Source organism: Scardinius erythrophthalmus (assembly GCF_964197995.2).
Source record: "Scardinius erythrophthalmus genome assembly, chromosome: 9".
NCBI classification, from domain to species: Eukaryota; Metazoa; Chordata; class Actinopteri; order Cypriniformes; family Leuciscidae; genus Scardinius; species Scardinius erythrophthalmus.
In genome coordinates this window covers 32,200,961-32,228,863 of record NC_138229.1, presented here as the reverse complement: position 1 = coordinate 32,228,863, position 27,903 = coordinate 32,200,961, and the positions used below count along the sequence as shown (strand labels likewise).

The 27,903-nt window shown below is 37.9% G+C and overlaps 1 protein-coding gene across 1 annotated transcript; it reads left to right on the top strand.

The window, feature by feature from the left end:
- The first annotated feature begins 10,788 nt into the window (after positions 1 to 10,788).
- LOC308696188 (MAGUK p55 subfamily member 7-like) lies at positions 10,789 to 27,205 on the top strand. The gene is made up of 7 exons (XM_081374636.1): positions 10,789 to 10,906; positions 11,457 to 11,621; positions 15,349 to 15,429; positions 20,562 to 20,655; positions 23,580 to 23,688; positions 24,321 to 24,464; positions 26,636 to 27,205. Exons 2-7 carry the CDS (start codon positions 11,522 to 11,524, stop codon positions 26,834 to 26,836), a joined length of 729 nt encoding a protein of 242 aa, XP_081230762.1. The 5' UTR covers positions 10,789 to 10,906; positions 11,457 to 11,521; the 3' UTR covers positions 26,837 to 27,205.
- Positions 27,206 to 27,903: the final 698 nt, after the last annotated feature.

The window sequence follows — 27,903 nt, the reverse complement described above, 5'->3', positions numbered from 1 at the left end:
AAACGCACCCGTGTTGCTCTTTCAGGAAATGGGACCCGTCACCAGTGCCGGAGCACACAGGGGAATGACGGTGGCAACACTGAAACAGTGAACTAAAACAGTGAAGCACTCACTTCCACGCCCTCTTACCAACCGTCAACAACTCAAAACACTTAGAAATTTGATGCTGTTAAAACAGCAGTTGAGACCCTAGAAGCTCGTGATCACCGCTGCACTCACTGTAGAAACACCAGCACTGGGAGAGTCTTCCAGAAGGACACAGACACACTCGCTCGTTGTATACACAACACTCTTCAGAGACCAATCGACTCTGAAGCGAAAGACAACTGGTGCATGCATCCACTTCCGTATTTATACCTGCGCTGCGGGGCGGAGCGTGGGATGCAATTCACGCACACCAATGTGCATTGGCTCGTTTTAACAATACTCGAAGATGACAGGCTCCCTAATCGTGATCCCAATCAGTCGGTATGTCCGACTACGTTGAACGTGACCGAACTGAAAGAGAACCAAGTACACTTTAATTAGTGCCAAATATTAGTCGTCACTAATCTGACGCAAAACTTGCGGTACCATACAAATCCATTTAATCTACTTGGGATAACAATTTCAGAGTCAGTCGGAATAAAATCAATTGTAACAATTTATTATATCAAGCAATTGTATCCTGGCAATTTCATAATCAGTTCAAAGATAATAAATACAAAACATCAAATGCTCTGGAATAAAGAGAGAAGATGCGAACCTGACATTATAAAATACATGATGCGGAGTGCCTGCATACACTCCGCATCACGGGCTAATTTGAGTTACAATTCTCTTGTTGCATTTCTTTATATAGACAAAAACTTCTTTCACATGGAAACATTTGCTAACAATGGGAATTTGCATTCAGAGTTTACACCTTTTTGGGAGCAGAATGCCATTTGCCTGGAGGACCCACCCCTCCTCTGTGTGCAAGTTATCTCTAAACTCTTAAGAACTTTATAACCTTTTGGTTTACTTCTTTGGGAATGAGACATTTGTACCAGTCGCACTGAGACATTTCAAATGATACCAAACATGTATAATACTGTGTGATAATTCTTCGCACTAAACCATATAGATTATTGGGTGAATATCTAGTGATCTCAGCGTGAGAGAGAGACAACATGGGGGAGGTGATTGACTCGGGATGCTAGTTTCTCAAGAGAGAGTCAAATGTTAATTTCCAGGAAGATCCTGTGTGTTCTCTGGTGTGGTCATTCCTCAACCAGACTGCCTGGCATTTCTCAATTCTTACAGGTCCCCTTTAAGACCTTTTTAAGGCATCATGTTTTAAGCAAGCCTTTAACCACCTAGATCAGAGATGAAAAAGGCCATTTACAGCCATTTCAAGCAATTAAGGAAATGTATGTTTTTTTAAAAGCTTTTCAACAGTCCTAGCCCTACCTATGGCTCGATCTCCATAAAAGTTTGCATGCTTGTTTAGAATCATGTGTCGCATATGCTCGCCTAATGTTGCAGAGTTTTTGTTTAGGACTGATAGGCTTTTGGGTATACTTGGCCACGCCCTTTTCCTAAAAGATCCTGTTATAGCTATTGAAATTCCGGTATATATAGCCGTCCCTTACATCTGTCCCGTGACAGTTTCCCCCTCCCGTCCCCCCCTCTTCAGCTTTTCCTACCCCTCTACCTGTCCCAGGGATCAATTCCTTTCTTTTCTCTCTTTTTGGCAACACCACTACCAGCTCCACCAAATGCCGTCGCCTCAGAACCTCCTCAAGTGGCGAATAATGTCAGGGCGCAAATACCTGCAGGTGGGAATGTAGTGAGACCCCATTTGTCAATCTTTGACATAATGTCTCCATCCCTCCATCATGGAACGAGGGTTACATTAGTAACCAAGATGTTATGTATCCTGTTTTTTTTTTGTTTTTGTTTTTTTTCCTCTGTTAGGCAGTCTGCATGAAATGGCATTGAGATCCATTGCGCCCTGTCTGCAGTGATATTCCATGTTACAGACTCTGGAAAACAACATGACCGCCAGGATTACCATGATCCCTACAAAACGGCTTCCAAAAACTCAAACATCTCTAACTTATAATAAGACAGAGGCTGTTCTACCCACGGAGTGTAATTTCACAGATGTCAGAGCTAGGAGATGCCCATTTCATTTCAGTAAGACAGGGCCTCGACTTGCCCACAACATGGCTTCTGTGAGACCGCATGCATGTGGTGAAATCCCTGCTTATGTGTAGCCTATGAATTAAGGAACATTAACCTTCTGGAGTGGTGACTCCTGCATGGTGTTATTTTCTGAAACTGGTCATGTAGCCATGTTTCTGTAATTTTTCCGACACCAAAAATGCTGCCTGTTCCAGATTTCTAATCTTTTGATAAAGTTAGCCTCTGTCAGCACCACCATCATGTTATGATCACCAGTCATCAGTTGCATTAAGGATCAGGCCTGTTCCAAGTTGTTTACTGCCAGCCACTCAGCTTTCTTTGAACAGGATGGAAACAAGCAGTAATGTTCATTAGTTGTAACCAAGGTCATCTGTGAACAGTGATGAGCATAAAGGCTGATGGAATTATAGTGTCATGGACTAGGAAATTGTCTTTGGTATATCTTTAGCAGCATTGTTGTGCTCATTAAAACATTTTTCCTATAACCTCATAATATCTTATGGATCATGAATTGGTCTCTTTTTTGTCTTCTAGATATTAGAATCATATAAATATGAAGAATATGACAGAATATGATTTTTTTTTTTTTTTTTTTATCTGTCAAAGACAGAAAACTGAGGGAAACGGCATCACCTTAAAATGTATTCTGTCAATGCTAAGATTAATTTAATCATCCTGATATTACAGGTTTTTTTATTGCCTACACACTAAAAGTGGTACTTGAGGCCCACGCAGTGAAACCATTCACTCATGTACCAATCTTGAGACCAAGTGTAAAAAACTAACAGCTCTTGTTTTTCATTTGGGAAACACTAGCATTTAAATGGCACACTCATTTACTGATTACCTACACCCAACGATCATGTATGAAAACACTTACACAATTTGTTCACATATCAAAACTCATTGTTTTGAGAAAGAAATAATATATTTTTACTCCTTTGCATTTCTTTTCATTGTGTAAATATAGCCTACAATTTGATCACTAAAAGAAAAACTCAATGTTTTAGGAACATTTTGATTTTTTTCAACCTTGCATTTATGTTTATTTTGTGTATATATACTGAGTCAAGTACCTCTATTTCTCTAGCGATTAATAGAATGCAGATTGTTTCAAAGCGGCTTCACAATAGTTACAAATTCAAATTCTCATGAAAAGCAGTTCTAACAAGCAAATAATCTAATTATTAAGCTCAAGTCAGTTCAGTGTTGATTCAGTTCAATTTAATAACTGCATAATTCATCAATTGATAAATTTTCTGTAGAAGTTTGCAAAACCAAGAAACCAAGCATGTTCTTGACTTTGATAGTGGTAGGCTATGGCCTTTCGGTGACTGCATTGACTGTGGATAGGTCCATCTCCTCACCTTGATGACTGATGATGTATCCTAAAAATGTGGTACTGGTGATGTAGAATTGGTTCTATTAGAGCCGGGTTAGGACTGTCTTGACATGCTGGATGTGCCGTCTTTTTTCTCCACAAAGAAAAACCCTGCCACTGCTGGGGATGTAGAGTGACGGATAAAGCCTGATGCTATGCTTCTTCAATATAGTTTTTCATAGCCTGAGTCTCTGGACGTGACAAAGGGTAAACTTTGCTTTGGGAGGTGCAATATTTGGGAGAAGTTTAATGGCCAATGGAGAGGGAGTTGGTTTGCCTTTGCCTTACTGAAGACCTCTGAGAATTCGGTTTTAAACTGGAATCACTGTAGTTTTGTGAGTATCTGGGCTTTCCACACTCGTGGTAAAACATAGTAATGTGATCTTTGAGTTAAAACAGTGTTCTAGGCAGTAAGGAGGCCATTTAACGGACTCAGGCTTGATGTTGGGTTTGAATCCATTTGCAGAAGTTTATTGAAACAATAAATCCAATTCAACAGCCAAAGGGATGGTCAAAATATACAGGCAAGGGTCGGTGAACAAAATAGACTGTCCAAAGACGGAACCAAGGCAAAAACAGTAATTGAATAAACCTGATATACAATAAACAGGCAAAACCCCTAACCCTCCCTGTCTTCTGCCTCTGTCTTATACTCCCTGGATTCTTCCAGTGTTTGCTCCACCTTCCCTCATGCCTGCCCTGCATCCTCCATCTAAGCCCCCTCCTGCCCTCCTCTGGTGGACTTTTTTTTTGTTTGTTTGTTGTAAATAAGGTGTGAGGCCGTGCTTTCTTGATGGGGAGATGTTACGGGTGATCTGTCTTTGACCCTGTTTACACTTTAAGATGCGTTTTGGTTGATCAGATCACAAGTAGACGATGGAGACACATTCCGTTTACACCTGGTATTTTAAAGGGGTGGTTGATTGCTATTTCACTTTTTTCATTTTAAATACTGTGTAATGTTGCTGTTGGTGCATGAACAGTATCTGCAAAGTTGCTGCGCTTAAAGTTCAACGTAAGCGGAGATATTGTCTTTTAAAAATCAGGAAGTTTAATGCCTACAAAAACGTCTCGAATGGGACTACAACGAGATACTTCCCGGGTTTTATACGTAACTAACCCATACATTTACATTCATCAAGGTTTAATCATTTTAAATGTATTTGCCTGTATAATTTAAGACGTAATGTTTTAGTTTTATCAAGGATGTAAAAAAATGCCAGCGCTGGCTTTAGTATATGACAAACGCGTACAAACATTTTGGACCCGAATTTGTAATATGTACAAATTTTGTAAACGTATTTTCCATGTATACTTTATGACGTAATTTTTTGATTTGATCAAGAACGCAAACCAATGCCAAAGCTGTTTGTTTATAGTAGCTAGTTAGTTCGATGCTATTTTGTGTGTATAAGACAAACGTGTACAAACTTCAAAAAATTATCGCAACAGCAAACTTCAGCTGCTGTTATCACATGTACACCTAAAGAAAACGACAAACTGAGTAAACTAAGCTTTGTGAATAGTTAAACGGTTGTTCATTCTATCAATAAAACAATATCTTTAAAAAACGGTATTACTCAGTCATGTATTCAGTTATATTAAATGTTTAATCAGGGGGAAAGCGTATCTCAAAAGCTAACAAACAGCAGTAGCATTTTCAAGTAACAGCGTATGGAAATTCTTTGAGAGAATAATAATAAAATAAAATAAATTACCATTCAGAAACGTTTAGTAAGAGCCGTGTTTGCGGAGGTTCTGCTTGTCTCTCTTCATCACCGCTCTCTGGGTCTGATTCTGGCTCAAACTGATGAGGCAATATTGACACCATTACATTTGACCGGAGCACATGCAACTGTCGCCCGTAAAGGTAATGGGCGTGAAGATTCCGGACGCAGTTTAGCCAATTACAACACACCGGCCGAACTAACCAATCTGAGCTCATTGCCTCTTTCTGAGGGAGTGGTTTCATAGAATCAGGAAGTCAACCGGTCGTTCAAATGACAGAGGAGGAAGCGGCTTACAATAAAGGTGAAATTTATGAAAAATAAGGCGTTTTTTAACAAACGAAACACGAAGACATGTTATATTGCAGCCCATAAACACAATCAAGCAAAGAAAAAAGGCAGTAAACCACCCCTTTAAAGGAGAACTCCGGTCAATTTTAACATTGAGCTCATTTTTTTGTAAATTTGGAGTGCTGTCAATACAGAGAACAACGACAAAAATCGGTGTTGCCTACACCATGTTATCCTCTTTTTAAAATTTGCACCCTGTTGACTTCAATGTACCAAGTCCAATTTTCAAGTCAGAGTGATCACCCGTGATCACTCTGAAGGAATCACTCACATTGGCTGTGCACTTGTAATGACACATGAAGGATGTTAAGAGGCTAAAAGCTGGTTTAAAACTTGCCCCATTGAAGTCAACAGGGTGCAAATTTTAAAAAGAGGATAACACGGTGTAGGCAACAACGATTTTTGTCGTTGTTCTCTGTATTGACAGCCCTCCAAATTTACAAAAAAATGAGCTCAATGTTAAAATTGACCGGAGTTCTCCTTTAAGCTGTCTCTTTTGTCCACTTTCGACCACTTCTGTCTTGATTTCTTCAAGTTTGAGAGAATTAAGTTGCATGTCATCTCGACTGTCTTAAAACATACGGAGAGCAGCAGCTTTCAGTTTTACTCTGATAGCCACAAGACTACAGATGTGTTAGAAATCAGTAATGGTGAGAGAAAATTGGACTTGGTTCATTTTTTGACTTCAAACCAAACTGGGGTTTACACTATGAAAGCAATCCAGTCAAATGTGTTTTCGAATTACTTCTGGAAATGGTTTAAAGTGGACAAGCTCAAAACGTTTAAAACCCAGTTCACACCTGTATTTAGTGTTGTTCACTTGTGATCTGATCAACCAAAACGCATCTTAACCCTTTCACGCGTAAGTTTAAAATAGTCTAACTGACCCCCCCCAGAGTGAGTTTTTTCAAGGCGACCATTATTATATAGAACATTCCCCCTTTATGTTCCCATGGCAACGCATCACGTGATACACCGCAGCCGCAATAACACTGTATGACAGATGTATTGCTTTTATTTCGTTTTTCCTTTTTTATTCAAAATATTCACAAACTTGCTTACCATGTCATCAACTATCTGATATTCCGATTCTCAAATACGTGTAAGTCAGTGTGTTTGGTCGTTTAAAAACCTTTATAAATAATCTTGATCTTGATCTATAACGTGAGATTGGCACCGCCAAGGTTTTTTGCGCCTACAGTAACTTTGCAACTACATGTCAACTAACTCTCATTAGAATATTAGTAGACTGTGTGCTTAATATCCATTGACACTTTATTTTGATGCTCCTCCAAAAGACATTCTACTGACTATAAGTAACTTTGCAAGTACTTACTCTACTAACCCTAACACATAACAATAAACTAACAGTCTACTAACAGTTGACTAGAGGCTACTAATACTCCAATGAGAGTTAGTTGACGTAGTTACAGTTACTTATTGTTAGTGGAGTGTCTAAAGTGGACCATCAAAATAAAGTATAACAACACTTTATTTTACAGTGTCCTAACACACATTCCATGCACTTACTATAGTAATATCAGTACATTTTATGCATACATGCACCTAACCCTAAACCAAACCCTCATCTTTACCCTAACCCTAGTTAGTACATGTTGTTAATAAATATTACAGAATTTATAGTTGCACAGTAACTGTTTTTAACAAAACTTTCTAGCTTCTTTTTGATTTATTTATCCAGAAGCAGCTTTGCCTACAGGCTGGATTTTGCTCTCTATGTGGGACACTAAACGTCTGGAAGTATTTAAGGGATTCAGCAAGATTAATATTGGTGGGACCAATCAAACAAGTATTTGTACAGGGGATACTGCAGCAGACAATGTGAGATATGCTTTACATCTGTTCATCAAGACAGTTATGTTCCTATGTTCAAGGCCCTCCTCTACATAATTCCCAGAGGTGTAGATGAACATCAACAGCTATTCAGTGTCCCTCTAATGTGTTTATGAGAAAGGTAGCTACCACACGAATCGGACAATTGTTGGATGGCTTCCAGTTTTAATTTCTTGGCATGGCAGAAAATGTTTTTGACAGTGATTACCCAACATTTTTACAAATCTGTTTATAAATTTTGTCAGTTTGTTGAATATTACTTCGAAATTGAGTTTGATATATGTATCTTTTCCACAAAAATCCTACAAAACTCAGATCTTTTGTTTGTTTATTGTACAATGCTTCGTTTGATTTATATGTTGAATTAAAGCTTGTGATTACTGTATGTTTAGTTTGTGCTGCTGAATTTGATAGTTTATGAGCTTTTAGGATACCATATGCCTGCTAAAAGTGTTGATTGATGGCTGGGTTCCTTACCATCCTGTTGTATTTATAGAAAAGAAACCCTTTTCCCTAGATATAAACACTAAAATTTAGGATTAGATTTCATCACTTTACTATAGCAGAATAGTTTGCATTGAAGTACCATGAAGTCGTTGATACCAGCATCTGTCATACATCACATTGAGTGCATCCAAAATGGTGCTGCTTGTCTTGACTTGCTTTGACACGTCTACTCAGGTCTGATCACTTGCATAATTTTAACGTCTCCATTAATGGGACACTGGTTGCTGGTCTCCAGCATGGGAAGCGGGTTTGCAAGTGGATTAGCATATGTTTTGCACACTGGGACCAGCTTGGGGTGCTGGTGTGCTGTTGGACCAGCATATGTTGTCTTTTGAGTGCTGGTATCATCCCAGCAAGACCACAACAACAACAACAAAACCTGTGTTGCATATTACATTTCTTAATGTGTGCTCTTAGTTATTTTAGACAATTTTCCAATTAATTTGAATAATTTATTTATTAAAGAAAAACACCTGTTGCAGGTTACATGTTTACTTGTACACAGTCAAGTCAAGTCAAGTCTTGACTTAAACAGCAAAATCATCTGTGTTAAACAAACGCTGCTCAATTTTAATATTGTCCTAATCTATAGTAAGTAAAAGTAGCACTGAAGCAGTCAAATAAAGTATTCACTCTACAAAAATGATTGAGCATTAGTGATGACACCTGCAGTTAACAAGCATAATCTCTGAAGATAAGAGGAACAACAAAAACATAAAAAGAGAAGAGATGAGCAGACACACAACTACAACCGACTTTCAGCCACACAGCCTTAGATAAAATCATCTGCAAATAAAATAAATAATATCTCCAAAAACAGCATTACCATGTCCACTTATTACAAACCAGTTTGGCTTTATTATTTTCATATGGTACATGTACAAATGTTGTTGAAGTCTGTTTGAAGTCACCATTATGGTGATTGGTGTTCCCTTTAGTTGGGCACTTGGCCCTTGACATTGATTAAATAAAATCTTTCAGCAATTGTTGAAAGTGCATGCTATCACTATTGTCTACAATATTTCACACTTCTTTTTGGAATCAGTGACTGACAGCTGGATTTTGACACATGGGAGTTCCTAAATGAGCATGAAAGTCTTTAAAAACAACTTTCAACAACAATTTTGAACTTTCATTATCAAGCTGTTATTAACTGTGCCGTTGAAAGGACTCCTTGAAACAGGAGACAAATCCTTTGATCCTTTGAAACGTTTTACCAGTTTGATATTTGTCTTTGTTATTCAAAACTGAAGATGACAGTGATTAATAATATAATCATAGTTAAAACAATTCAAATTCTCAGTTCTACTTTCAAAAGAGAGAAAAAGAAATGACAGAAGTTATTATTATTATTATATATTATAATAAATCATGTACTAATCTTTTTTCTTTAAATAATGAATTTGATAAATATATAAATGAACAAGCAAAAACAACGCTTGTCCCCAAAACACTGCTTGCATACAGAAAACTGGCCTACTCACACTTAACCCTGCAAGACTATGCTGGTGAACCAGCTGCACCAGCTCCATTTCGCTTGAGAACAGCATGACTATGCTGGTCCGCCAGCTAGACCAACACTATCCAGCTCTACGAGCACAAACCAGCATAAAACAGCCTGGACCAGCATGGAATTTATGCTGGATTTTTCAGCAGGGTAATCACTACAGGTCCGTGACCTTCCAGAACCGGAGTTGTCCATCCCTGCAAAATATCTACCACTTGGTACCTATCTTGCTTGAGAGAGACATCAAGACAAGGACCTTGTCACTGGTTTTGGTTTTATCCACCCTTGCACATCTCCTGCATATGCAAGTTTTTCCTTGTTGTAATGAAGAACTACATTTGTTAACTACATTTGGTTAAAAAACATATATCATACTATAATTATTCTCTTAAGTTGACAGCTTCAGCTTTTGAGTTTCCTAAAGGTTCCACCATCTTCACAAAGCTGGATCTTTGCAGGCTCTAAATCAGGGGTGTCCAGTCCTGTTCCTGCCACACTTGCTAGTAATCCCAAAAACCTTCATCAACTGGTTCAGGTTTGTTTGATTGGAGCTAGAACTAAACTAGCCCAAATTAAACAAACCTGAACCAGTTAATGAATGCGTTAATTGACTTTGTCGTTCTCCCAGTCTTTCAGGTTTCTACAGTCTTCCAGAATTTCATCAGTGATATGCTTTGAGACATGCTTAACAGAATACCTTGACAGCATGCTTATTACTAAGTACCTTGTCCACAAAGCTATTATGAAAAGGGAACTTTGTCCAAGTTCGGAACAATGTGCTTCACATTTCCACAATGTCTTACTTGAGATTTCTCATATCTTGATTGCATGGAAATAGATCCGAGCAAGACTTAAATTGTTAAGGACTGGCCCTAACCCATTTCAGTAAAGGGGATTCAGCTCTTCCAAAAGTGTTCAAACTTTTATGTGATGTTCTTAATGGACTTCAATGCTCCAATCACTGAGTTGGCCATGATAACCCATCTGCAGTTCACAAAGCATCAGCATGACAAAGCATTTAGAACAAATATGTGGATCCACCTTACCACTATAGTGAAGCCTATGGTCTTGTAAGTTAGCCTCTCCAAGTAAGATTTGTACGAGTCATTGTGTCCATTCTGTTCTGCACTTAATTATGGTCTACAATAATCAGTTCTGCTTGATATCCCAGAGCGGTGTTTCCAAACTTTACACGTTTTGGATATCTCCCTAATCAAACACACCTGATTCAACTCATCATCTCGTTTGTAGAGACTCCAAGACTTGAAATGGGTGTGTCAGATAAGAGAGACATCCAAAATGTGTACAGCTAGGAGGCTTCCAGGAACAGGGTTGGGAACCACTGTCCTTGAAATTTTCTACTTAATCTTCCATCACACGGATAGTCTTTGAGAAATCGCCTGCACCCTGGTGAATACTCCTGTTGGACAGTTTCTTGAAGGGGTTTCTTCAAAGTAAATGTTTTCCTCTGACTACCACATTGTTAATTCTCTTTGGTCACTGAATGCTTGCATTTGTCAGAGGTTTACCAAACAGCTGGTCTTGCCTGGGCTATTATTTTGACTACCTCTTGGATTTACGTTTTCTAATTTCTCAGTTTTGTTGACCCTATTTTGGTCCTCATTTCTGATTTCAGGTTCCAAGAATCAATTCCAAAGCAAAACTAGACATTGACAGCTATCTAAAACATCCACTAATAATCCAGACAAACACACTTGTCTAATAAGAAACAGATGCAAGTACCACTGTCCAAATATTTTTGGCAACTTTACTTGGTAGGAACTCTGAGGAAATTATGCAGTAATTTCTAAATACACTATTAAATATAAGAGAAAAAATAATCAAATCAAGCCGACATATTATGTCATACCTATGAACATTCAAATCAATAAAAAAATGCTTTAAAAGAGTTCAAGTATTGATTTTAACTTAATTTATTTAGTTTTCTCCCTTCCCACAGCTGGTTTAAGGAGAAGTTTCCGGCTGAGCCGGAAGGACAACACAAGTCAACAGATAAGGCAGAAGATGGGTAAAGAACATGCCATTATCCATTTACCAATATATCAGGAGGTTCTGCCTCACCGGAGAAACCTTGAAGAGCCGTACCGCCTTGTGATTCTAACTGGTAAGAAATATTCTTGCTTAAAGAAACAGTTAATCAAAAAAATAATAATTCTTCATCATATGTTTTTAGACTTCAAAAAGGTACCATTATGCAAAAGTAGCATAATATTTTGATGAAAACCTTTCCAAAAATCTCACGTGGTAGCTATATTTCAGACCAGAATTAGCATCTTTCATCATTGGTTACCTTCCCCACCAGTAAGCTGTGAACCAGAACATTCTGATTTGTGAGGAAATCGTTCTGACCATCTTTGTGAAATCGATCAATCAGTTAATTAAAAAAATAAGATCAGACTTAGTGAATCATTCACAAATCGAACGTCGCTACATCTCTCATGAACGCTAATGAAGGAGAGCTGGGGAGTATGTAAAGATTTTAACTTAAAAGCACGCAAAGCTATGTTTGAGAAGGCTTGAAATAGAGCGTAAAAGTCAAATGGGCCATTTTTACGATACTTTTCTGATTCTTTTGTGTCTTTTTGAAGCTTGACAGCTTCAGTTGCTGTTCGTTGTAATTGCTTGAAATTTTTATGCGTATAATATTCTAGTATATTATCCTTTTGTGTTCTTCAGAAGAACAAAAGTTTGGAACAGTGAGGGTGATTTATATATATATATATATATATATATATATATATATATATATATATATATATATATATATATATATATATATATGTATATATATATGTGTGTGTGTGTGTGTGTGTGTGTGTGTGTGTGTGTGTGTGTGTGTGTGTGTGTGTGTTCATATTCTTATTTTGGTGTGAAATATTGCTTTAAGAACACTCTTTCCTGTTGTATGAAATATAAAGATACTGTAGAGAAAGAGCAAGTCTGGAAGGTTAAATTAACACATGGATGTATCTGTTTTCATTGTACTGCCTGGACATAGACCTGGGTCTGCAGAATGTTCACCTCAAAGTCATTTTCCAAAGGCAGACTCCAAATGAGCTAACAGAATATGTGCTTATTATCTAAACATGAAAGCCCTTCACACAGCTGGAGCCACACACTATTTTTCTATGTCATTTAAGTTCCCTGTTGCCACAGTCCATCAGATGCAAGAGTTTAGAAAATGACCATAATCAAAAGTTGACATTCCATTAAGCATGAAATCCAGAGCTATCACGAGTTTAATGAAATGGGAGTTCAGCTTCTCTGTTGCTGAGGATCTAAATATAAATATTCTGAATTGAATGGCATCTTGGCAGGTAGAATTTCTATTGTCATAAAAGTAGGAACTGTGTGCCTAAAACGTCATCATTGCTCTGGTGTTTGCATAATTACGAATGCATGATATTCTACTTAGAAATTCGATGAGGCGTGTGAGATCATTCAGACTTTTTCACTTTTTTTTATCCACTGTTGAATCAAAAATGTGTCCCTGTGGTAAATCTAGAGCATTAATTCTTAAATATATCAGGGGTGAGAACAGCTGTTGGCAAGGTGTAGGTGAACGCAAGACTTCTTTCCTAAACAAACAACAGAAAACGTACAGGAGCACTGTGAACTCTCTCCCAGTACTGAAGGACTTCAAGCGAGCCTTGACAAGTCTGGCCAAAGAGCCAATGTGTTCAAGGACTGCGTGGATTTATTTCAAAGACGTTAAATCATCTCAGCAAAGTCAGATCTTGGGTTGTCTACCATTGATGAGTTATGTTGGATTCAGACAAGGAGAATTTGGGCCATAGACATGACATGTCTTATATATACATTTTATGTAGTTTATACATTATTTATTTTATTCATGTTAATAGTTTTGTTCTATATATTAATTTATTGAAAATACATTTAAATGTAATTTATACAGACATGATAATAAATTTGTAATTTATAAGTACATACAATTTTACATATCTGTTTTATAATGAGCATGTTTTTTTAATTTCTTTTTTTTAATATGCATTTTGATATAGTTTTGGGGCATAAAAATGGTTAATGTAACTATCCTGGTATCATAATAAAGAAGAAAAAAACTTGTTTTTATAATAAATAAAAAAAAAAATTTAAAAATATATATTTTTATTTATTCTTCTATATTTTACATATTTTATTTTATTTTAAAAACTTTAGTCTAACACATGAAGAGTTCAGATGCAAAAGCCTCTAAGCCTCTGATCATTTTTATAAAGCTTGTATATTTAAGTTCAGTAATTTCACTTAAATGACAATAAATAGGTCATTTGCATTGCCACTTAAGTGAAATTACTGAACTTAAATATACGAGCTTGATAAAAATGATCATTCTAGAAGAATATTTCAGATGGCACTTAGAGGCTTTTGCATCTGAACTCTTCACATACAGACCCTTGACATCAAGGTCAGTAAGTCAGCAAGCAAGGTTAGTTCAGGTTGTAATATAACATGTGATGTGACTCCCCCCTAAAACATTGATATTTATAAATTAATAATTCATGATATTTGTTTAAAAAAAAACTGTCTACAAACATTTTTTTTTTTTTCTAAACTACATGTCCAGTTCTTTATCATGAACTTTCTAATATATCATTTTTCTTATTTTGCATATGAGACAAACAAGATGTCCACAATAGTTTGAGCCCACCAAAGCAGTTTGCTCATCTCTAATGAGCAGGTTGTTGCACAAATGACTAGTTTCACTTGTAATGTATGTCATTCTCATGAGTTTATTTTGGCCATGGATACAGAACATTAACGTCTAATTTGACTAACTCTATGATCGCTGCTTGCCTAGGAATGCCATATAGAACTATAACTTAAAAGACATCCTGGAATGAAAATATACTGTATCTTCCTTAATGTGTTTGTTCAAATGACCACAGGCATAGCTTGCAAATATTTCGAAGACCATCAACCCACAGGTTTGTTTGCAAGATGAGCACTGGTGGATGATGACTACGAGGGCAGGCAGAAAGCTAACGTGAGGTCAAACAAGATGGTTTAATATTTTCATATTCAACTTCAATGCGATTCTGTTCTTTCCTCTTACTCTGTGAAACTCGTTTGCTGTGAAAAGCAATACTGGGCCAAATGTGAAGTGAATTGGCTGAAGGCATTTCATGCATTATCAGAATGGCAGGAATTTCACTCCTGAATCACATCGAGAAGGCCAGTTGCAGCCAGTGTGGCGATTGCATACATACTTTGATTTCTGGAGATGCACCCGCAGGGACCATCCTGTCTGTTTGCGGCTGGCAGACACTGGCTTTTAGTCTCTCTTGACTGGGCACCAGACAGATTCTTCATTTTCACTACAGGAATATGGCTTTACCTTCTGGGGATGCTCAAGCCAGAGCAGAGACTGGATCTGTGTTTTGGAATGGGTGCGAGTGGCGGGAGCCACAGCTTGAAATCAATACAGCATTACCCCATCGTCCTCATACTTGCGTCCCAGTGATGGAAACAGCAGATGCCTGTCGGAATAATGGGCCACTTCATGGCCTAGACAGTCCATTTAAATACAGTACATGTCCGCCTACAAACAAGGACTTCACTGAAGTTGTTCATGTACCACTCAACCAGCCAAGTCTGCAGTCTTTTATATTGGGCGCAAGATAAAAGATAAAATATTTGAACAGGGATCATAAGTGCTGAAGTGTGATGAAAATGTATACTGGTGATTTAGATAAGCATGTGTTTATATTGAATGAATTATTCAGTGAATGCTGATTGCTGCTTTATTGCTTTCTCATTGTTGATTAATTGGTTAGTGATAAACTGCTGGTGTGTTTATGTGTGTTGTACAGGGCCTGTTGGGGTTGGTGTGACCGAGTTGAAGAGAAGACTTCTACTCTCTGACCCAGAACACTTCAGTGTGACTGTGCCATGTGAGTTCACATAACATTTGTGCAATAAATCAACCTGATTGTATTTATCTCTTTCAAACAACCAATAAGACCTGTGTGTGTAAACCTCTCTAGAGCTGCTTTAAGTATAGTTCAGTTTTGGGGAAACTGTAACCATCCAAACTGCAAGCTACTCTGAATTTAAAGTACTTAAACAACAGCAGAGACATTATCAAGAGGATTAGATGGACCACTCATAGAAAAATGAATGGGAATAATATAGAAGCACATTTATGCCGTCATTGTTGTTAGATTTTAATGCTGAATGGAAACATATTAGTTTTAAAGGTTATTGTCGTCAGATGGCAGCTGTTAACCCCCGGAGAAAGACTGCAAAATAGATACTGGCTCCGTCCCAATTGGAACCCTGAACACCTGCAGTCTTCCTACGAGTCCGCACTTCTGTGATGTAACACCGTTTTGACTGTCGGGATGAAGTCTTCTGCGGAGCTCGCACCAGCGCATCGAGAGCGCATATCGACCGCAAAGGGGGCACTTGTGAGCATCCTTCTGAAACCTAAAATGACAATTGGGACACCCTACAGCAGGGTTCACCGATCTGGGTCTTGGAGGGCCGCTGTCCTGCAGAGTTTAGCTCCAACCAGCTCCAACACACCTGTTTGAAAGTTTCTAGTATTCCTAGTGAGACCTTGATTAGCTGGTTCAGGTGTGTTTAATTGGAGCTAAACTCAGCAGGACAGCGGCCCTCCAGGACCGAGATTGGTGAACCCTGCCCTACAGTCTTGTGGACTTCACAAAAGACTACAAGACTATGGGCCCTATCATACACCCGGTGTGTGCAATGCAGCGCCAGGCGCGACGCAAGTGTTCCCTTGCTAGTTTCAGCCCGACGCAGTTTTCACTTCCTGCGCCGCGTTGTTTAAATAGCAAATGCATTTGTTTCGTCCTGGTCTGAATATGAGTTGTGTTCAGGAGCATTGTTGGCGCTATTTTGAGGCAACTAAAATAGACTGCTACTTTTTCAAGCGGAAAAACTGAGCGCTTCTCCAGAGAGGAAACGGATCTGCTTGCATGCTTTAAACTTGCACAACTCATATTCAGACCAGGACTAAACAAATGCATTTGCTATTTAAACAACGCGGCGCAGGAAGTGAAAACTGTGTTCTCTTCGGAGAAGCATTCAGTTTTTCCGCTTGCAAAATCTGCCATGTAAATAGCAAATCCGTCATGGCGCGGGCGCAACTGGCTTTTAAAGGGAATGGGAAATTATAATCTGATTGTTTTTTGACATGTTACGCCCAAAACACACCCATTACTCATTAAGAGAATAGGGAAAACCCTTTTTGGCCATGTGCCGCACGCGCCAACCATTTTTCCCATCGTTAAACTACCAAAAGTGGATTCGGACACGCCCTAACTGCACTTGCGCCGTGCGCTTTAGACCATGCGCTTAGATCGGTAAAATAGGGCCCTATAAGTGCACATGAAATGTGTCATTTGAAACAGGGCCACTGTTGCTCCCCTTAGTTTTTTACTTTGGAGTAAAATGTTGGTTTTGTTTACAAAGCACCAACACAGAACAGCATTGGCGTCCATTTGCCCCAGATGTACTGCAAAGGTTCGAAAGATCACGGGAGACAGGTGAGCAGAAATGAGATTACGCAATTATCTCTCTGCCTGCAGTGCGTCAGTCTCGCTTGTCATCGAAGTGAGCACAAACTCAACTTGACAAAATCGTACGTCATCAAAGGTTTACTTCCACGATTTAATACGATTTCGTTCAGATAAGCAGTTTACTAAACCGTACCCCAGACCACCTTTTTTAGGGGGCTTTCACACTGGTAGCATGGAATCATGGAAAAATTTGCAATGTGAGAGCTGTCCCACACAGTGTGTGCAGTCAGAGCAGCAATCGAATAGCTCACAATCAGCGGTCTCTTAAAAAGATATTACCGTTTATTCTGCTGCCAAAAAGTACTAGTGTGCAAGCGCCCTCGGTTGTCCACACACCTGTTGCCCGCCAAGTGAACTGACTTGGCTTTAGGGAGTTTTCACACTGGGCACGTTTGCTGTGGTTTGGTTCCGAGTGTGATTGTACCAGAACTTTCTGCTACTTGCAAATGAACTCTTTTGAAGAGACAGCTGATTGTGAGACATTCAGTTGCTGTTCTGATTGCACTAACTATGCAAGATTACACTGCATGCTCACTCTTGCTTATATCCAAAGTAAAGACGCATGTGCATGTTACTTTACTTCCTGAACAATTGCGGACGCATATGAACCACTAAATGGCACATACAGTCAAACCAAAAATTATTCGGACACCATGATATTTTTGTACTAGTGGGTACAGGACACTATAGTTCATTTATGTAAGTGAGTATAGCAAAATAAACTGTGACATACCCAAAAATTCTTCATACAGTGGACTACCAGTAAAATGTATAAAAGGTTTGGGACCAAAATGTATTCAGACACTTTGACCTGACCATGTTTTGCTAAAGTGTTGTAAATTGCTAATGCAAACTTTTTAGACCACAGACTGAACAAAATGAAGCATTGCTTGGTAATTGGTTGACCTAAATTGGTATTATCTAATCGTGTCCTTAAATTTAACAGCTGACAGCTATTCAACCTAATTCATCTGACGGTCTAACAGAAGGATGGCCAAAACCAGTCAAATATCAACTGATTTGATACAATTTTGGTTTGTCTTTGTAACTCTGCCTCCAAGAAAGCAAACAGACAAAGAAGAATCAAGAACAGCCACACTCTTGTAAATGTTCATGAATAATTCGTAGGCAGACCATCAAAATTTTCCACACTGAGGCCTAAAGCTGCGTTAGACTGCCAGAGTGGAGATGAGAACAGAACCAGTTTTTCACTGCCACTCTGGGTGTCCAAGAGCGATGTGGACAGGGGGTGATAGAGCGATGAAAGAACAGGATAATCACAGCCACTAACAGCTAGACTGTCTATGCAGTGATCGAGGGAGCGGTGTGACTTTTTCTCCTTATTCTGGAAAAAGGCCATGTTTCTGCCTTAGGTTGGCGCTTGTCATGTCTGTTTCTCCCTGCTGGAAGCTCAAACTAGCAGCTTTCCATATTTCTGACTGTGCTCCAAGCTTCCGAACTGTAGCAAAACAGGGTTAGGGTCTAACTTTGTCTGACACGTACATTTATTTGATTTATGACACTTGAGTAGTGAGTGCTAAAATCGATCGCTAAGATGGTGGTAGTGATTTAGGATCAACATGACAGTCACAGCTAATGACAACCACAACAGCTGTGATCACTAGTTCAGAGGAATAAAAGGTTTGAACAGACTCCCGCTGGCCCCTAAATGTGCAAATGAAGCGTGTACTTTAAAGCCGACTCACTGAAATGGGCTTGTATTCGCTTTTTCATGACTGGGAACAGTGTTTTGTTGATGGGCTTCATAAACAGAAAGTTGTTGTTTGATTTGCACACACACAAATCACATTGCCCGACTTCTTACCCCCACAGTGGCAGTAAAAGTTTATTGTTTATTTTGGAATATGCACAGAACGTGTGGACAATTAGAGTTAGGGTGTGTGGTGAGCTCCTCAGGCCTTGTTAAGCTCACCTCTGAGCATATTTTCTGTTTGACTCAGTCTAGTTTAATCAGGGTCTTACTACCTAACCCCTGCTCGGTTTTGGACACATGCCACCAGAGACAGTTCGAAAAAGAAGTGTGATTAATTGTACTAAATGTGCACTGGCTGTGTACTTCAAAACTTAAAAGTGCAAATGTTTTGTCTAAAAACTGTACTTCCCGATAATATAATATTAATGAAATAAAAGGCCACTTAAGTGTACTTAAAGAGAGTACACATTCATCACTGTTTCTTAACAAACTTAAAAACAACTGAAAAGTGCACTTTGAAATAATGTAAAATAAAATCGTTTTAATAATCTTTTACTTGTTTTCTGTGTTGACTAACATACTAAAACACACGTAAAGTACTTGATTATAATTTTAACTGTAGTGTGTTATTAACAGTTAATTACTGTATTTTAAATGCACTTAATTGCAACTGCATCTTTAAAATTGGGGAATTACAAATATATGTTTACAAGTTTCAATAGACATAATTCAGTATACCATTAAATCAGTACATTTTACAGTACACTTTAACCATATTTTAAAGACAATAGAAATAATTATGAAAATACATATAAAGATGTACTTAAGTCCTACTGAAGTGGGTCAAACAAATAGCATTTTATAAAGTTTTAACATTATAAAACATTCTCATTTAATTAGAAATAACGTGTGATTAAGTGTCAAAAACATTACATACAGTTCACACTTAAGTATATTATTTTATGTTTTTTCCATAGCAAGTACTCTTTTAAAACATATGCTAAAGTGTACTTCTTTTTCACAAAGGTCTCCACCATGATTTCTTTATAATGTCAATTATCTCTCTAAAAATAAACGTAAAAATGTGCAAGTGTGATCGGTTGTACTAGACCTGCTCCGAGCGGGTTTTGAACTGGGGTCTCCGGTGTGGGAGTTGAGCACGCTAACAAGGACGTCTCTTGTTGCAAGGGGAGTGAGGTTTACACGCACAGCTCTTACTGGCCTTTGGGGTCCCCAAAGCAATTTTAAGAGCTCAACAATTGAATTGACTTTAAAGAATCAGCATGATGATGTTTTTTCCTAATTTCATGAGATGTACTTGATAAGATACTTTAATCGTCCATTATGAAAAATATTATATTACTTATGTTTGGGGTCTCAGGCACACCATATATAAAATATGAACAAATGCAATGAACTACACATGCTAAGATACTGTGTCTTTTACTGCATTTTCCACTTCATTTTTCATTTTTCACTAAACAGAAATAATGTTACTAGAATGGATACCAGTCACATTTGTTTTACTTTACGGTAAACCAGATGGATAAACCAATAAAGATATCTGACAAGTAGTTTTGAGGTCAGAGAAAGCTATTAAAAATATTTTATAATATGTTAGTTTCAACATTACTTTTATTTTCACATGCATATCAGGGTCTCTGCAAATGAGTCTGAAGTTCCTGTTTATCAGCTGGTTTGGTTTAATTTGATTTGGACTGCATTAAGACACTTGATTATTTCCAGACTTTTTAAATTTCAACAGATACCACTCGGGAGCAGAAAAAGCAAGAGAGAGAAGGGGTGGAGTACCATTTTGTCTCCAAACACACTTTTGAAAAAGATATCCTCAACCACAAGTAAGCTAAACACTCATGAATGGTACCCAGCCCGTGTTGTAGTTTATTCTAGAAGCTAGTTTCGGGTTGTGTTGTTTTACTTTGCTAAACCTATTTTGTCTAGTGGGCAATTATGGAAGATTATAGTCTGAAATAAAAGATTTTAAAATCAAATAACGCTTCTAAAAATCTACCACTTTACCTGGTTGTTTTTTTATCTAAAAAATGATTTGAAAATGACTTTAAATAGTGGATTTATAAGAAGCCAACTGCATTATTCCTGTCTTTAAAGATGCTCCTGGAATTTAAATCACACATTTAATCCTTGTTAATGCTTAAAACGCAGATCACAACCATTGACAGGAAATACTCTCTTTCTCCAAATTTTCACTCAAAAACGAGAGGAAATCTCAAAAGCATGTGTCCGTGAACAGTGTCACATTATATTAAAGTAGGGGGATATTTTAAGAGCCTTCTGTGGTTTGCAATGACTTTTTGTCTTGTTAGTTGGACATAGGGAAAGAAGCAAGTGAGACAGGAATGACAGAGAGCAGACAGCCCAACTTTCCAAAGAGGCGCACTAGAGAGAGGAAAAGCGGACTGCTTTTTGCATCACTCCTCTGAATTACCATCATCTTTGATTATCATACAAATGCCTTGAAGGCAAAGGCTAAAGCCCAAAGTTACTACCACAACTCAAGCAGAAGGAACCTCTACTTCAGTAGAAACCATCTACTAGGCAAATGAGTAACACTTTAGAATACCGGAGAAAGGTGGTGAGGATTCTCGGGGCCCATTGCTTTCGGAGGGACCCCCGCGATTACAATCGAGTGGGACCCTAAATGCCCTAGCTACGGCCCTGCTAATCAGACAGTCTTTTTCATACCTCCCAAAAAATGAAGAAACTAAGTACAGTTCTATAATTAATGTGAAGCTAATCAATAACTAACTCTGGCAAATCAACATTTTAACTACTATAACATTTCACCACTTTTAACAATTGGTAATAGCAGATAAGCTGGGGAAACTCTTAATAAATAGTACATTTGATGAGTCATCTTACAACTATGGATAATTTTAACTCTTTCTCTCCCAGCATGCTTTTCCGTTATTTACGCTTCCCCGCTATTGACAAGTTCTTCCGGCAATTCCTGTTTTCACTGTTATTTGGTAGGGGGCGCTATTACACATCTTCTGAAAGAGTACAGAATCTCCTGATCCAAAAACAAGCAAAGAAGGTCTGCGTAAACCAGATGGAGCGGATAGTAAGCTAACATGATCATCAAACTTTCGACAGCATACAAATCAAAACTGCCTTATAACCTAACCGAGAAAAATGTTTTCTAGATTTATACGACAAGCTTTGAGGGTGTTGATGGACTCTATCTACTTGATCTATGTTTTGATCATCTTTTTACTGTTTAAATATCTTAACTAATACCAGTAAGAAAGAATGAACAAAGCTAGGTAAATCTTGGAGAGGAAAGAGTTCAATTTTGATTTTTAAATGCAGTTTTCGGGACCTTACTCCGATGGATAATTTTCCATCATCCCTCTGAACATTACATTAGTTGTATTATTTTTTTTCCCCCACATTATTATTATTTAAACAAAGAGAAGGCAGTTTAAGTCCACAATTCTCATTGCATCACTAGAGAGTCATGGAGACTACTGGAACATTTTGAGTCATCAGCCATACCTCAAATGCCCTGAAAAATTGTAACTTACAGTGATTTATTTATTTAACGTACCTTGTGGAAATATATGGTTCTATGTATTATGTCTAAAGTGAAGATCATAGTAACCCACAAGTAAGGGCTCGATTATGACTCGGAATGGCTCTTCAGAATGTTGTTCCAAGTGTAAGTAATTCCTTCTGGAGGATTTGATAAGACTTGAGTCATTGCTAGTACATTACTATGATCTACACTTTAGAATTAAATGCATTATGCATTATTTGCATTAATTGTGAAATTAGTTCTCAGTTCTCTGGGGGTAAGAAAAATAGTTGTTATTAGTCAGCTAATAGTAAAGTATCTCATTTAACTGAGTGCTATTACTGACTAATTTAATAATTAGAACTTCTTGTTAGTTAATAGTAGCTACTATAATGTTAATATTGTGTTACACATTTGTTCTTGTGTAATTATTCGTACTTGATTTGCATAATTCCTTTAGTGATTCAGGAGTGAAGCAACTAGCAGCATGCACAAATAAACGGCGCTATCAGTACGCATAATTCATTCTTAGTGAATTCTCCTCTCCAATTCTAATTCACTTTATAGGATTAGAAGCACAGCTGACTTTCAAAAAGAAACATGACAGAGGAGGCACACAATGATTTACTTGTCTTATTTCCTATGCAAATATGACACACTTATTGAAAGCATTGTATTTTAATTTTGGATCATTCTTTGAAGACCATCCCTCAAAAGTAACACATACATAACATACATAACACTGTGCCAAAATACTGATTACAATTTACTCTGAATGAGTGTCGTGATGTTTCTGTGACAAGAGACAATATTTCCTTTAATACTAAATCACAATGTATCAGCCATATGACAGTTTAGGACATCATTAATCCACCTTTTACTACAAACACTAATGCTAGCCAAGTATGTAGCGCTTTCAAACATCACATATTATAATGTACGCGCAGCAATGGATGATATTGCACTGTTGGCGAATACTTTTTGAAATTAAGTAAAGAAACATGCCAATAGTGTGTAACAGCAAACTGGAAAACATCACCTGGAGATTTATGTTTGCATGCTCCAAATTGTCATTTATTTTCTAATGATTTATGGTCATCTTATTATTTATCAGCTATTTTCATAGCATGTTATTCAAAACAGTCATGTAAAAGAGTTTAAATTATTAGAGCTTATAAAAATGTCTATATTCCCCATATTTCATGCTCTCTGAAATTTTTCACCTAGATTTTTGGAGTATGGTGAACATAAAGGGAACTACTATGGTACGAGTCTGGATTCGGTGCGCAGGGTCATAGCGGAGAGCAAGGTGTGCCTGTTGGATGTGGAACCGCACGTGAGTCAAAGATCATTCATGAATGACAGGGTGTGTGAGTGCCAAGGAGCGCTGGATCAGGGATCTTCGACAACAGCGGCCCCTTTCAGAACATATTTTTTAATGGATTTTATTTCATATTATTAAAGAACCACTCATGCAGCATATGATACAGATACCACAATGTGTGCCTCTCTCCAGAAGCACAAGCGAAAGAGGAAAAGAGAGAAACAGGGATAAACAGAGTGAGCGAGAGCCAGGGAGTCCTATATTACATGTCATATTTGTTGACTTTGGAACACGGACTCAAGGGCAGGAATTATGTCATTTTGGACGGGGAGCTTCTGTCAGCTCCAGTTGGTACATTTCCTGTGGTCTGATTATTTTTCATCAGCTTGTAACATTTATAGAAACATTCTCACTGTATTAACGAACCTATGTGAGCACAGAATGCATGGGTGATGCTGTGTCTAGTGTTTCATACCATAGAAAACTGGTTTGAAATGAAACAGTTACAATATAACATGGACACATTCATACCAGGCAACGTCCTGTATTATTTTGAAGAATAGGTCTCATATGTTGCCATTTAGCTCACTGTCATTTGTTCACTGTTTTTTTTTTTGTTTTTTCTTTTCTCCATTCTCTAACAGACCATAGCAGCCTTATATTCCTCCGAGTTTAAACCCTATGTTGTATTTGTGAAGCCTCCACCAATAGAGCGCTTAAGACTGAGCCGAAGAAAAGCAAAGGTTCTGGCAAGTCAGAATGAGCAAACAGTCACAAAAATCTTTACGGTAAGATATATAATGATTGTAGTTTCTTGTCATTCCTATGTGTTTGATTATTATGGTTGTTATACAGAACTCCTGTGCTGTCTAATTATGTTAAAAAGTTTTGCATCTAAGAAATAAATATAGTTACTTGAATATAAGGCTTCGCGTTGTGGCCGCATTACCACCTCGGGTGTGCATTATTTTTCGAATAATTCAATGGCCAGGCATTATTCCTTACTTAATATGTGGAATCAATGCGGGATCAAAAATGGAATGGGAGAATTCTCAATGCATGACCTTCCTACAGCAGTTCAGGACACAGCTGAGATGGACAAGGTCTGACCTGACCCATCGTCTTGACCGTACATCAGCCTCTCTGGCATTTAATGCACCTCTTTGGAAAGGGTCCCTTTTAAAAACCTCTCCAGGGTGGGCTGCAGGTGTGCCTCATGAGCACACACAGGTTTGTCTTCTTACGCTCCCAACGGGTCTGAGGGTCTTTCAGGCTTGGGGCAGAAGGTTTGCTGGTAACCCCACTGAGACCCCATCTGTGTCATGCTGTGAGCGTGAGCACCTAAGTCTACCCCAGGGTCTTATAAAATACTTGGGTCATCTCTCTCACACCTGGATGTTGTTTCACAAACTACCAAGCTCCTGGGTGCAAATGTGTTGCTCATCTTTCCATATTAACCTAGGACACACGTGTCCTGTATAACTGCACTGAGCACTGACCTTAACAAGACACATTTGGACATCACTTGTTTTTATGATTTAGTGGAACAATTCGTCGTTACTGTCTTCTTTACTTTTCTTACTCCAATCCAAGCCAGTTCAGGCTGACGCAGAATGTCACATCATTTTTATAATTCATAAACCACAAAGTGAAATACCTTTTGAGCTACAGAAAGACATTTATAGACAAGAAGTGTTCTTCTGGAACATCTGGAGCTTTGGGTTTATTTGTAAAAATGTCTTTTCACTGTTAAAAATAGTGGACAATGTTATAGCTGAGGAAGAACATTTCTCATACTGACCATTGACCTGAATGAATTTAACAGGAACACTTAAATACACTGAACTGTATGAGTAACTTCACTGTCATGGCTATTTTTCTAAATGCTTCAAGATGACTATATACGTAAGAGAACATAAATTAAAGCTTAAACTTAAGGAATTCCTTTCACTAGGCTGACCGAAACAAGGAAAACACTCAAAAGCATGGCATCTCACGTAAATGTACCATCTGTAGCCCGTGGAATCTAACCCTTCTGGCATACATTCTGCAACTGATATAAAAGCCATCAGCATTACATTTGTATTATTTTGCCTTGTTGATCCCTATGTTGTATTTAACACGCATCAGATGATGTGCTTTCTACTGATTCGGTTGAGGGCGTATTGAATATTGGGTTGTACACTGTGTAAAAAAAAATCTGAAATTTACAGTAAAATAATGGAAGTCATGGTTGCCAGATCTTTACCATAGCAGCATTTTAAGTTTTACAGATTGACCTTACATTTACAAGGAACAAGACAGCCAGTACAAAACACACTGCTTTGGTAGCCATTGTTTGTTAATGCCCTTGTTTCCGAAAGTTATTCGTTAGTTCCGTCTGCTCGATGACATCACGCATGTCATTAAAGACGGCAGGCGATGATTGGTCAGGAAGTAACGCATAGTCTGACATGTTTCTCATCCACAACACAACAAGAATTTAGGAGTCAAAATCACATAATCTGACACACTGACTATCGTAACAGACAAAAATATTGTTTAGTCTGAACCTGGCATTAGAACTATCGTTTTTCACCAAATATGGTAAAGAACTTACTGTTAGCCAATTAATAGGTTTTTATCATAGCATTTTTAAAAAAAATTCCCATTAAAATTAAGATCATTTTTAAAATCCCATTCATCCCATCCATTTATTCAGATCTCAGACATGAGTGATACAAACAAGTGTTGTTATACTAATAGCGCGCTCAAGCCATTTTGGAATTACCATAATTATGAAATTCCAAACGCTGACTTGTTATCTCATAAATATGGTAATTCCGACATGAATGCACCACATAAATATCATGCCTTTTAGAGTGTCGCTCAATCAAATTTGAGAAATGGAACTAACTGTTATATTGAAAAATACAGTAATATTATACTCATGCATGGCCATTTTATTCATTATTTACAGGAGGAGGACTTTCAAGACATGATTTCCAGTGCCCAAGCCATGGAGAATAAATACGGCCACTTGTTTGAGAAAGTGATCATCAATGACGATCTGGCCATGGCATTCACCAAGCTGAGAGACGAACTCACAAAGATAGAAACAGAGACTTGCTGGATCCCAAATACATGGCTCATGTCTGAGAAAGCAATTCATGTTCACTGAACCACTTAGACTCATAATAACTTTTGACTATGTTTTGGAGATTTTCTGCATATAAAAAAGGCACACCATATTATTGTAATTATACGCTTATAAGCAGTGTGCGCTGGCCTGTCAGGAATCAACTCCATTCATAACCGCCAAACTCATGACAATGCACTGAAGTTGAAACAGTTTTGTTTATGTTGAGAAACAAGTAAAGAATTTTTATCTCCCCCTAATTCCTACATAATGATATACATTATGCTATATTACTGAATGATTTCTAGACACAAATTGCTTTGTGCACTGTTGTGGCTCATGTTTTGACATTAATAACTTACAGACGGGGATTTTCCATTAAAAAGATGTGTTCTTAATTTGGTTTAAGTGAGGTGGAATAGGACTACAGTTTCTTTTCTTTTCGTAACTTGTGACTACAAGATTGAACTCTGGATTAGACCCCTGAAACACATCCAGCTAGCTCTTGTAACAAACAGTTCCAATCCAAATTTAGATTTGTTCCTGACATTGAACTCTGGGGTTTTCAGTGATTTAAATGCCTTGGCATTGTTGATATTAACGTTTGCAGGTATACAAGGTGATCCATGAGTTAACCTCTCAAAATAATCAATCCAAAGCACCACAACTGCTTTTTTTGAAGGTTAAAAAGTAACAATTCTTCTCAAACAATGCATTTGGAAAGGTGAGTTGAGTTGGAAGTTAAGAGGAAGACGTTTGCTCAAGGTGACCTTAGCTGTTCCAGTGGAAGCCAGAAGAGGAAGAGGATGTTGGTTTTTTACCAGCACTCAGTATACTAAAGCAGAATTTAAGAGTAACGGGAGAGTTCCTGGAGTTTCCTTGGATGGCTGCCCGGTCAGCATGAGGGACAGAACTCCACACATACATGCCTTTACCTTCCAGTGAATGAATGAATGAATGAATGAAAGGAAGAGCAGACTGAAGATGCAGTGTGGCATGCCATAATCTTTTTAAAGAAGTGACAGATTGTGATAGTAAATATCCAACGCTATCTCACGACCAATTCGTACCAATTCGTACGAATGATAAAAAGTTGGCTAATTCGTACG